This window comes from Phocoena phocoena, chromosome 4, assembly GCF_963924675.1.
Source record: "Phocoena phocoena chromosome 4, mPhoPho1.1, whole genome shotgun sequence".
Lineage (NCBI taxonomy): Eukaryota > Metazoa > Chordata > Mammalia > Artiodactyla > Phocoenidae > Phocoena > Phocoena phocoena.
This window is the reverse complement of record NC_089222.1, coordinates 67,504,873-67,518,789: the sequence shown is the minus strand read 5'-3', so window position 1 is coordinate 67,518,789 and position 13,917 is coordinate 67,504,873. Positions and strand designations below refer to the sequence as shown.

General features: G+C 37.0%; 1 protein-coding gene across 1 annotated transcript in view; it reads right to left on the bottom strand.

Annotated features, from left to right (window-relative positions):
* The window catches only part of TPRG1 (tumor protein p63 regulated 1), a 110,631-nt gene that overhangs the window by 62,251 nt on the left and 34,463 nt on the right, over nucleotides 1–13,917 (bottom strand). The window contains 1 exon segment of the mRNA XM_065875833.1: nucleotides 10,630–10,806. Coding sequence (XP_065731905.1) covers nucleotides 10,630–10,806 — 177 coding nt within the window.

The following is a 13,917-nucleotide window of genomic DNA, read 5'->3' as shown; positions in this document are numbered from 1 at the left end:
GGGCACGGAGCAGCTCGTTGGCCTTTGGATCTCAGGGAGCAAGGTTGAGGTGATGGGTTAATGTCTGGGATGCCCTCCTCTCTCATGCCTTCTTCCTGCTGATACCAAGTCAACAGGGACAGCTCCTAGCCCCTGCTTTCACCAGCGTCTCTACGGACAGGATGAGGGGTGACCACCTCAAGCAATTTCCGAGCCTCTCTCCTGCAGCATTGCTATCCCTTGTATCTTGCAGAATGCAAATTTTCAACGGCATGGAGAGATAAATGTGTAATGCCTACTCTTGCAGGAAGGCATTTCTAGGCCTGACCTTCCCACTCAGCTTTTGTTGGCATATCAATGTGACAGCAACAATATTTTCCAGCAGAAAATCTTAGACCTTTTTCACAGGAGTAATTGATTAGGTAAAATCATTCAGCCCTCTAAGATGAATGACTTGGGGAAATTGCTACATAAATAGAGTACCACAAAAGCATAGGATTTCAAGATCAAAAAAAAAATTAAAAAAGGAAAAAAAATTTAGAGATTTAGGGATAAATTAGGAATTTGGAATTAACGTATACACACTACTATGCATAAATAGGTAAGCAACAAGGACCTACTGTATAGCATAGGGAACTATATTCAGTATTTTGTAATAACCTATAAGGGAAAAGAATCTGGAAAAGAGTACACGTGTGTGTGTACATGTGTGCATATATATATATATATATATATATATATATGAATGACTGAATCGCTTTGCTGTACACCTGAAACTAACACAACATTGTAAATGCTAGGAGTTGCCCCCTGTTGACTTAGTATCAGCATGAGGAAGACATGAAAGAGGAGGGCGTCCCAGACATTATACTTCATAAAAATAATTCAGAGATTTTATAAGTGAGGAAACTGAAATTCAGCCAGGGGAGGAGACTTTCCTGATTAAGAAAGTAGATCAGGACCCAGATCCCTGAATCCTCAATCAGTGTCTTTCTCCCAAACCTATTATAGAAGCTTACGTCCTTCAAGTGCTTATTACATACCAGATATTTTTCTAAATATTTTATATGTATTATCTCATTTAATCTTCAACATGGACTGAGGTAGATACTATTACCCTCTCCAGTTTCCAGGTGAAGAGACTGAGGCACAGATTGTTGTGTGACTTGCTCTAGGTCACCCAGAAGCAGATCTAGGATTGGCTCCCAGGCAGCCTGACTTCAGAACCTGCTCTCTAAGCTCTAAACTACTTATACTCTACCTCCTGATTACAGACTTCAGATAGGAACAGAGGTCATGAAATGGGGCCCATTTATCCTCAAAAATTACAATGCATTTGAGGACCAGTAGGAAATAGGTGCATGACAAAGGGAGGAGTTGAAATCAGAGGATCTCATGTTCAAGACCCCACCATCATGTTATCTGTTTGATTACATACAAGTCACTTGACCACTCAGTTTCCTCATCATTATCTCTTGTGGGCATATTTTTAAAAATGGGAGAGTTAGCAAGTAAATATGGATTTTTAGAACTCTTTAAGTAACAATTATTTTAACACCTTACAATTTACAAAACACTTTTATATCCTTTATTTAAATCTATAATGACCTATGAGTTAGGCCTGACAGGGATTTTTATTATTGACATTTTATAGATCGGAAATTGAGAGCCCAGGAATTAAAATGAATTGTCTAAATTCAAGCAGTAAGAAAATTGCTGTGGCTAAAATTGGTCATAGCTTTAACCTAATGGTTAATCTCATAGAAACGAAGTCTTCCTCTCCCTCCTCCACTTTTCTGGGAGGTTATAGACACAACAGGATTACAAAAATTAAATTTTAATTAAAATCTGGGAATGAATCCAATTATGATAGAAATAAGATATAGGGTTCTCATCTCAGATAAGGAACAATAAAGGCTATGTACTAGCAACTAATTAAGCTAGTTACTCTGTAAGATAAACCAGACCTTTTACCATTTCCTGGTTTTGTGTCTGGTGAATGTTCTAACCCGAAGAGAATCTTCCTTCATCTCACAGATAAATGATCCATAGCCTGTAGTTGTCTCTTCCCATCACACTCTCACTTCATATTAAGCCAAAGGCAAATCAGTGAATAAAACAGAACAACTCTGTTTTGTAAGTACCAATACATGGGATACACTGGCACAGGTTCTGCTAAGTTCCAATAGTCCTCTTCACAGCTTCTTAAGAGAAGCAGAAGCTACATTAACAGGCGAGGTTATCTTCACCCAGAGAGACAGAGAGGAGGAAAGGAGAGGACAGAGGATGCAAAAACAGAAGCAAGATCACAGACAGAGAAAGAAGAGAGGGAAGGGACAAGGAGGGGAGGGGAGGAGAGGGGAGGGGAGAGAAGAAAAGGAGATAAAATATTATTTATTAAAGGAAAAGAACACTGGACAGGAAGTTAGAAGAACTGATTTTGAAGCCCAACTCTAATACTAAATAGCTGATGGTGCAATGAATCCCTGGACCCCTCTCGGTCTCACTTCTCTCATCTCTAAAATGCAGTCAGTCCATGCTATTTATTCTTGCTGTTGAAGGTCAAATGGCACGAGGGAGGTAAGGGCTCTTGGTAAACAGTATCAGCATTGCCTTCTGCAGCCAGCAGGTGCTAATGTTAAGTCACTGCATTTTCTTATAACAAGGGAATTTGCTCACTCTGTTCAGGCTTTCCTCTGAATTCAGTTTATGATTATTTAGCAGGTGATTTTCCCTTGCCTCTTCCTCCTTTCCCTGCCTGATGAACTCTGACTTATAATGGTGACTTAATGCCCAACCAAGAAGGGCTAACTGACTTGGAAATAAAGATAAAGATTAAATTAATCTACTTAGTTCCATGTTAACAAAAGCTTTCATCTGGGAGAAAAATCAGAACTTGTTAACACCTGATATCTAAAAGGCATATTACAAAGTGCTTTCAAATTATCTCATTAGAGCTGTACAATAAGACTATTAATGAAACAGAATGACAGTATGAATGACCTTTTGAAAGATGAGGAAACAAAGTTAACAGTTGTAAAATTAGGACTGAAATCCAAGACTCTATCCCCTATTCGGAACTCTACTATGGAGGTTTGCTAAAAAAAAATGAGCAGAACTTTAAAAACCACCCTTTCATCACACCATGTTTCTACACCTGGGGGGGGGCCAGAATAAGCATTTTAATTTTTAACAGCATGCTAGCTGCTGGGACAGGCTTTCTTACTCTAACCCAGGATGAAAATCTGAATAAAGCCACACAAGTTAATTAGGAGGCCCAGAAATACACCAACTCTCTATGGTAATAACTGGGTGCCTCATGGAAATCAAATAAAACAAGCCATAAAAAATGAAATTTGTCTGGTAAAACTAATGAAAGAAGGGAGGTGAAGGATGAGAGAATGTGAGAATAGTATGAATATGTAGATTTCTTATGTTTCACCATGGAGCTTTAATATACACTGCTGAAGATGGCATATCAAGTGGAAGCATATTCTTTAAATAAATAACCATGATATAACTAATAACAATAATTATAAGCAACTTTAAAGAATGAATGATAGAGAAGTATAAAAAGAAGATGAAAAAGTGGGTTGTTAAGGTAAATGAGTTTATCTTAGGAAGTAAATAGATAATATTCAAAAAAAGATAGAATTAAGATTACTATAAATTACACTAATAGTCACTAGTAGAAAAAGACTCTAAACTTTCTTGCTTAAAGAAAAATATGCTCAATGGAAAACAAAGGAAATATAGAAAATATGGTAATATATTTAGAAAAATGCAATAATACAAAAATCAAGGTGGCAGAACTAAGACTGTAACTGTCACATTAATATGTATAAACAGGTTAATCTTACCAATTAAAAGAAAAGACCCTCAGATTGGATCACAAAGTAAAATTCAATCATATGCTGCATACAAGAACACATCAAAAAATAAAGAAACCCCAAAAGTTTACAGTAAAAAACAGGCAGAAATATATGAAGAAAATTCAAATAAAAAGGGCATAAGGTTTGCAATATTCAGCAGACAAGCCCAAAAGCAAGGAAGACATTAAAGGAGATAAACTTTATAATGACAAAGATTATAATCTAAAATAAGGATTCAACATCTATAAATGTTCCTACGTCAAACAAGACAATACGAACATATATAATGTTAAGTCACAAAGTTAAACAAAAAAAAAGCATAATAGTTAAGGAAAATTTAATTCTCCTCTCTCAGTCTATGAGAGATCAAGTAGCCAAAAAAACTTAATTAATGAATAATAGGCAAAGACAAACAAGACACAAAGAACGTAATGATAATGGATCTAAAAGTACCATTTATCGAATTCTATACAAAGAAAGCAGAGACTGCACATTCAAGTATTTATGAAATGTTGATATAAATTAACAATTGAAATGTAAAAATATTCAGTAAATCCCAAGGAGTAGAAATAGTAGAGAAGACATTTTCTAAACACAGTATAATATTAAAACTAGAAATTAATAGCAGAACTCAAGGGAGTAGGCACATTATAGTCAAACTTCTGAAAACTAAGATAAAGGTAACATTTGAAAGCAGCTAGAGAATACACAGAAGAATAGCAGGTCAAATGACTGTGGACTTCTGTCCAGAAATTATGGAGGCCAGAAAACAGTGGAACAACATCTTGCGGATGCTGAAAGAAAAAAATGTCAAGTCAGAATTCTCTAACTAGAGGAAATATTCTTTAAGAATAAAGGCGAAATAAAGACCTCCCCCAAAATAAAAAATAAGAAATTTTATCATAGTAGATTACACTACAAGGAATGCTAAAAAGTAATTTTTCATGTGTAAGGAATATGACCTCAAAGAGAAACTTGAATCTTCTGGAACAAACGAAGAGCATCAGAAATGAAAACATGTGCATATAAAAGATAACTTTATTTTCTAATTTCTTTGAAATACATATGATTTCTTAAAGCAAAATTTATAATGTTATCTTGTGGGGTTTAAAATGCACATGAAAGTAATATGCATGACAACTGCAATGTAAAAGGCAGTGAGGAGGGGATATAAATGGAGCTACATGTATATTGTATACATATACTTTAATTTTCTGTGTATTATAATGTTCTGACATCTTTCTGGCAAGGAAGAGACTGCCCCTCTTAGGGGTAGCCAACTCTTAGAGATAGCAAAATGCCCAACACATGGACTTTGATATGCAAATTAAACAATCCAGAGGCATACCTCCTCTATCTGGCCCATACTTCCCATAAGGCAATATTCTTTTGCCTTAGCTAAGAACCAGGTACCAGGCAACCAGGAACCACCTGCAGTTTAAAGTCTATCAAAATTATTCATACTGGCCAATCATAAACTGGTTACCCTGCCCTGCCTTGCCTTTCCTGAGGAAACTCTAAAAAAGATCATGGCCTAAGTTGTCCCCCAGCTCCTGCCCCTCTGCTTCTTGATGGACACTGTGTCTTCCCTTATGGCCCTACATGGCATATGGTGACTCCCTTTCTGTGACTTGTGAGTATAATAAACTTCTTCCTTCAAAGCCTCATTCTTGTTACCTCCTGTGACTACACTGACTTTATCATGCCACTTCCAACATTTACATTCTTAGAACAATGTATTTACAAGGTTTCTATGTTTTAAGTGTAGTGTTATAATATTTAGTGTTATAATATTAACTCTAAGTGCATGGTGAAAAGTATTTATATTATAATTTCTAGAACAGTGGTTCTCAATTCAGAGTGATTTTACCCCCAGGGCACGTTTGGCAATGTCTGGGGATATTTTCGATTGTCATAACACAGAGGCACGGTGCTATTAGCACCCAGTGGGTAGAGGCCAGTGTTGCTGCTAAACATCCAACAGTGCTCAGAACAGATTCCCACGCCAAAGAATGATCCTGATCAAAGTGTACATAGTGCTGAGGTTGAGAAAATCTGCCTAAAGCAACTACAAAATTATGTAAAATGTTATAGCTAAAAAGCTTATATATATTGTATTGGGTTGGCCAAAAACTTTGTTCAGGTTTTCTGTAAGATCTTATGGAAAACCCCGAACGAACTTTCTGGCCAACCCAACATATAATTATGAAGAATTATATATATGTAATTATATATATAATTTGAAGAAAATTTATATACTTACAAAGAAGGTTGAAAAAAGTACAAAGAAATAAAAAGTAGAGGGGGGAAAGAGAAAACAAGTAATAGGTATCCTTAACTTCAATCATATCAAAATTACTAAATTACAAAAGGAAATAAACACTCTAATTAAAAGGCAGAGATGATCAGAACAGATTAAAAGTATGACCCAATTATGTGATCTCTACAAGAAATGCACTTTGAATACAAAGAGAGATAGTAAATGGATGAAAAAATATATACTATGTAAAAATAAGTATAAAAATGATAGAGTGGCTATAATAATATGAGATACAAAATAGATTTCTAGACAGAGTATTGCCAGAGATAAAAAGCAACATTTCATAATGAAAAAAGGCTCAATTCATCAAAACGACATACCAATCATGAATGTGTGTGCATCTAACATAGACTCTCAAAATACATGAAGCAAAAAATAATAAAATTAAAGAGACAAGAGAAAATCTCACAATAATAGCAGATTTTAACATTCCCCTCTCAGTAACCAATAAAAAAAAAAACTAGACAAAAATCAGTAAACCCATAATCTAAACAACATTATCAAACTCAATGAATTAATTGATATCTATAGAAAACTAAACACAAAATTCTTTTCACATGCACATGATACATTCAGAAAGATGTACTATATATTTGTGTCAATAAAAATGTCTCAATACATTTACAAGGATTAAAGTCAAAGACAGTATATTCTCTAAGTTAAAACTCAGTAACGTTAAAATATCTAGGAAAACCCAAAATATTTGGAAATTTTCCAGTACACTTTCTAAAGCATCCATGGGTCGAAGAAGAAATCACAAGGAAAATTAGAAAATCTTTCTAACTGAATGATAGTATAAACACAACATACCCAAATCTGTGAGATGTAGGGAAAGCAGTGTGTAGAAGGAAATTTATAGATTTAAATGCTCACGTTAGAGACAAAGAAAGGCCTAAAATCAATGCCCTCAGGTTCCACATTAAGAAGTTAAAAAAAGAAAAAGAGAAGTAAACCAAAAAGTAAGTAGAAGAAAGAAAAACATAAAAGAAATAGTAGAAATCACCTACATAGAATCAATCGTGAAAATTGGCAAAGTGAAAAGCATGTTCTTGCTAAAACCAAAAAAAAAAAAATCAATAGGTTCATCAACAGAAAAAATAAAGAGAGAGAATGCAGATCACGAAAATTAAGACATTAAATGGATAATAATGGAATATTAACAACTATATGCTTTCAAATAAAACAACTTAAACAACAAATTCCTTGAAAAATATAATTTACCAAAACTAACACAGAAGAAAGAAATACGAGTAACTCAATATTTATAAAACAAATTAACTTTATTATCTAAAACTATCCCACAGAGAAATCTCAGGCTCAGAAAATTTCCTTTGTAAGTTCTATCAAACATTCAAGGAAGAGATAACACCAGTTATACACAAAAATCTTTTAGAAAATAAAAGAGAAGGGAACACTATCCAGCTTGTTTTATGAGGCCAGCATAACACAAATACCTGGCAAAGACACTACAAAAGAATGAAAATAATACATTAATATCCTCATGAACATAGACACAAAACTCTTTAATAAAACATTAGCAAGCTGAATTCAACAATGTATAGAAAAGATAATACACCATGACTAAATGTGCTTATTTTAAGACTGAAAGGTTGATTTAACATTCGAAAATCCTATTAACAATAGGATTTTTTTAAATTAGGCAAGCTGATGGAAAACTAAATATGCATAAATAAATAAATTCTTGTAAAAACTTAATAAGAGGGGAGTAACTCTACCAGATATTAAAATGTAATAAAATGTTATAATAATTAAAATCATTTTGTATTCTAGTAAACAGATGAATGGATAATCCAGAAATAAACGCAAATACACATGGTAAAATATATATTGCTAAAGGAGAGCATTGAATAAATGATGTTGAGAAATCTAGCCTGCCATCTGGTTAAAAAAATACAGTTGATTGCTTACCTTTTTTCTTACTTAAGGTAAATTCCAGATGAAACATAAATTTAACTATTTTTTAAAATAAATTGTAAAAACTTTAGAAGAAAAGGTGGAAATATATTTTATAATTTCAGTGTGGAGAAAACCTTTCTCAAAAAGAAATAAACTCAGAAGTCTTGAAAGATTGATACATTTGACAACCTAAAACTCAAAGACAGTAAAACATAGCATTATAAAGTTAAAAGAGATATGACAAATGGGAAAAAATATTTGCAATATATATGGCAGAAACAGGACCAAGTTCTTTGATATATAAGGAGCCCTTACAAATCAGTAAGAGAAAAATCAATATCTCAATAGAAAAAATATGGGCTCTGATGAAAAATAGGCAGTTCACAGAAAAAGAAATAAAATTACTTTCTAACCTAAGATAAACACCCTCAACTTCCTTCAAATTCTAGTGATGGAAATTAGAACAAAAATAAGACATTTTTCTTTATTTCCCTGGCAAAGAAAAAGAGTTTCATAATACACGATATTGGTGAGAGTGTGTGAAAAAGGATGCTCACACACTGAGGGAGCATGAACTGGCATCACCTGTTTAGAAGGCAATTTGGCAGCAGCTGTCAGTTGAAATTCACATGACTTTTGACCTAATAATTCCGCTTGCAGAAATTTACATTACAGATACATTTGCACATATGTGCAAAGTCCTGTAGACAAGGATATTTATAGCAGCTTTGTTTGTAGTAGAAAAGATAAAAATAAATATCCATGACTAAGGGGCTGGATAGATAGATTAGACTTGAAATGGAATATTCTGCACTATTAAAAAGACTGAAGTTAATCTTTCCATGATTACATAATAAAGTCTCCAAGGAATATTGTTGGGTAAAATAGCTTGAGGCAGGACATTTTATAGTATGTGTACCCGCTGGGTAAAATAATTTGTGATAAATGTATGTGTATATCAATATTACAAATATGTGTAAACCCACACATATACATACAAAGACATTTTTATTCTTATATATTTGCAGATTATTTCTCAAAAAAAAATAATAAAACACGAAACTGCTAACTATCACCTTTGAAAATAATTCTGGAAAACTGAAAGTCTGGGTTAGGAGAGATATCCTGACAATAAATAAGTTTTTGCGATATTTAAATAGATGTTTACCATGTGCCTATATTATTGAAAAATCCACCAGTTCAAAAAAGTCAGTGAACTAAATCAATCATTTCTAGCATCCATGAAAAGACCAAATAAGAAATAGGTTTCTGATATGATATGCTTTATGTAAGGAAACCCAATCACTTGATCGGCCTATACTTCTTTCAGCATTTTAGAAAGATTTTTCAGCCAGGTGCTTATAGAATGACAACAACAAAAGGTACCTGCCCTAAAAGAGCTCACAGTTCCATGGGAAGAGTTCACATTCAGAGGTTCAGAGGAAGGCAGCTGTCCTCCGGCTTAGATTTAAAATGTTGAAGAAAGTCAGTTCTTCCTGAGACCATAACAAGAATTTGCTCAGTTCAGCAACCCTCCTCTATAGACCTCACCAGGTCTCTTGGTAACTGTCAACCTCTCCGAGAGAGGTGATGTCCCCTCCTCCACTAAGCTTCCAGGAAAGATCCCAAAGAGACTTCTTTCAAGAAGTCTTATTAGCCATCTTGGGTTCTGTTCATTAAGCTTTGTAGAATAATTTCAATTCCCAAAGGCAACTGACAGCTGCTGGGGGTGAGGATGGCAGCAGGACCCCAAGAACAAGGCCCTCCAGTGGTTGCTGTTATAAAGCCACACTGGTGTATTTGGCCGCACCTCTCCCTGGAATGTTTCAGACCTGCTTGACCCTGTGTGGTAGGCATTACCTTTGTAGAAAAAGTTGCAGGAACATTGTACAGCAAGGAAGGGTAGAAATGGTCAATTGCTTGGGGCTAGAAGCCACAGGTTAAAATGTCACGAATGAAGGCACCAAGGTGTCTAGAACCAGACTGCCTTAATTAAAAGCGCTGGGTATTTTGCAGGTGACAGCACTCTTAGGAGACAGGGGGGCATTCAGGCTTACCTCACAGATGGGAGTGGTACTGTATGGTGTTTACTCTACAGAACTTTTTCCTACCTTCATTCCTTTGGTTGCTCTCTCTTCCTTCTGCTTGGAATATTCTTAAGCTTTTGTTCTTCGGCTGACTCCTACCCCATGTCAAATATTGGTTCAAGCTCTTCTCCAGGAGAGCTTCTCTAATCTCTGCCACAGGAATTAGGTGAAAACCGCTTCCTCCATGTCCCCACAGCTCTTTCCACTTTCCACTTTACATTCAACCATTTACTTGTCAGGTACTCATATTAAAGTACAAATGTACTTAAAATTGTATCTCTGGTGTCTGACATGGAGTGGAAACTCAAGGATTGTTTGATGAATTCGGCTACAGCGTCACTGTTCTCCCCTGGATTCTCCCAGCTTACAGCACTGAACTGAACGTGGTGATTGTTTCCCCTGCCTGCCCCACACCCACTGCACCACTTTCCTGAGTCTAAGACATCATACTCACTTGTCCAGTGACATTGTAGGGAAGGAAAACTTGCCCAGGCAGATGCCATAGACAGCACTCAGGGGAATCCACTGCAACTGCACACAGCTGAGCATGATGAAGTCGTATTTGCAGATCAAGAGAACCCTGTCTGTGACCAGCAAAATCCTCTCCTTCTCATTGTTCCAGCGGTCTATCCTGTAAAACATCACCACAGAGAACAAAAGTTATTTGCATAATCTTTCCAAGTTGAAAATAATGGAATTGTCTGAAACATATCTACTGACACAGAAAATAATGAGGTTTGATCACCTCGGAAGAAAGAGAAGCTGAAGAATGCCATTCCTTCTCTCTCATTCCAGCCCCGTGACTAAGGGAGGAGGGAAGTGGAGGATCACAGGGAAAGGTTTTGTTCGTTTTATTTTTTGGTTTTTTTGGCTGTGTTTGGTCTAGGTTGCTGCGCGCGGGCTTTCTCTAGTTGCGGCGAGCGGGGCTGCTCTTTGTTGCGGTGCGCGGGCTTCTCATTGTGGTGGCTTCCCTTGTTGCGGAGCACGGGCTCTAGACACGCGGGCTTCAGTAGTTGTGGCATGTGGGCTCAGTAGTTGTGGCACACGGGCTTAGTTGCTTCGCGGCATGTGGGATCTTCCCAGACCAGGGTTCGAACCTGTGTCCCCTGCATTGGCAGGTGGATTCTTAACCACTGTGCCACCAGGGAAGTCCACAGGGAGAGGTTTTACGGCCACAGAGCTCAGAGATGATTAGCCTTGACAGGATCCATTAGGGGAATAGCAAGATTGTATCATGTTGGCAGTCAACTGATTCACGCTCCTCCATGTCTTCCCAGTTCTCTAGAAAGCCTTTATGGAGCACATCTTCCTCAAAGCACACCAAAAATAATCTTTGTTCTAACTCAACCTGTATGTCTCACTAGGCATTAGTTTATGCTAATCTCCAAAGGTCGCATTGCTGACTGAAGATAAAATGGAGACTTGGGGCTTCCCTGGTGGCGCAGTGGTTGAGAGTCCACCTGCCGATGCAGGGGACATGGGTTCGTGCCCCAGTCTGGGAGGATCCCACATGCCACGGAGCGGCTGGGCCCGTGAGCCATGGCCGCTGAGCCTGCGCGTCCGGAGCCTGTGCTCCGCAACGGGAGAGGCCACAACAGTGAGAGGCCCACGTACCACAAAATAGAAAAAAAAAAAAAAAAAATGGAGACTTGAATATAGGTCCAGTGACCTCCACCCAAGCCATCACTATTTCAAGCTCATTCTGTCATTTTCTTATGGTATATACATAGTGAAACAAGTGAACTGAGATTCTTACAAGCCAAAGACAAAGCAGACACTGGATAAGTGTTTACTGAATTGATTTGCTTCAGATTTGAGAGCCTTTCAGGATATGCATGGAAAATTCTGAGAGTTAAGAATCTCTCCAACAGAGAGAACAGAGAGAACCAGAAGCAATGGCTTCTGGTTAAAAGAAAGGGAGCATGGTCTGAAATTCTCCTCACTCTCAACGCTTTTGCTGTCTGTCTGCTACAGCCTTTGTATATAGCACTGCACGACTTATATGATAACCGTTTCAGTGCATGTTTTGTCTTCCCTAAGAGACAGAAAAGGATGATTTGTGACTGATTCATATCTGAACCCCCACTACACAGAGTCAATCTAATGTAAAAATTAGGACTGGGTACCCTGCTCCCATCCATTCTCACACAGCAACCAGAGTGCTATTCTTCAAATACAAAAGGAATGATGTTACTCCCCTGTTCACTCTATTAAATGACATCTTTTTGATTTCAGAATCAAATCCAGATTACATAACATGGACTACAGGTCCCTGTATGGTCTGGCCTCTGCCCAGCACCATCTCATAGCAGGCTGAGAAAACTCATTGTTCAAGTCACGGTTCAAATGCCTCACTCAAAGGAGATTTCTTAAACTCCGATATAAACTTGTCCCCCTATTACATTTTCTCAAAGCTTTCTGCTCCTTTTCCATTTTCAGCACTTCTCATAGTTTGTAAGAAGGAACGATATGTTAAACGTTTAGTAACTGGTACCACATGAACACTGACAAATCAGAATGGACATCAAAGTACAGAGGGTAGGGCAATGCCAGTGAGTGTCATCTGAGGATCATCCCTATGTGTGTGTGTGTCGTGTCTGTGTGTGTGTGTGTTCCATGAGGGCCGTGACTGTGCCTGCGGGGCTATTTACTCTGTTCCTGTCAAACAGCCTGCTCTAAATAAATATCCGTTGAGTGGTAAAGGAGTGCCAATCATAATCATTTTGGAGGCCTTTGGGCTGGGTGAGTAACTGGGGATGAAAACTTCCAGCTAACTAACTGTAAGATTGGCTATTGAGCCTGTCTGTAGCTTACGTTCCTTATCTGTGAAATGGAGACAGTACTCATCTCCTAAGTTTGGAGAGAGGATTAAGGGACATGATTCTCAATCGGTGGTTTGTAAATGAGCTGTTATTATCATTGTCAGGGACCTAAGTGTCCTTGGGTAACCCCAATATGTGCCATTCCTCAATGTAGTCTAAAGACAGGCGAGACAAAATTAAAAGTTTAATCAACAGGAAGAGGAACAGGAAGAGACGTGAAGGAGAGAAAAAGGGAGATGAAGGAGGAAGAAATAGGGAGAAATAGAAGGAAAGAAAGAAAGATGAGATCATGCCTTATTATATGCTGGCCCTTATGCTTGTACAAGTATTAGCTCTACATCTCCCCACCACCCTTTCACATTGAAAGTCACTCAGCTAGAATATGGTAGTAGTGTTAGTGATGTAGGGTCAAGAGATCTGGTTTAAATCTTGGTCCTATGGTTTCCATCCGCTCTAACAATGCTGCAATATTCAACTTCTACTCCACCAAGAGAAGGAAAGAATTCTTGATAATCTGTTTAACATTCTCCGTCTTAGTCAGAAAGAGACGAGGATTCTGAAATGTTTTATCAGATATCTACATAAATTTCTCTAAATAGATTGTATCTACTTAGCAGCAAGTTATAAGCTGCTGCCTAATAAACCAGACTTGTTTTTAGTCTAAAAAATCCTCAGATTTTAGTTTAATGGTTTTACTGAAAATGTCAGCACTCCATAATGAGATTTATTTTAAAAGGTAGAGGATGGATTCAGGAAAAAAAAAAAAAGAGAGAGAATTCTTTTTAGGAACAGAGTGCTCTGCTGTGACACAGACTCTGCATAATTTACATGTCGGAAAAGTCTGAATCCAAGTAAACACACAGGCTTATACATAGTTTGGGGCCACCATCTCTAGCTTCTGGGCGGTATATTTATTTATT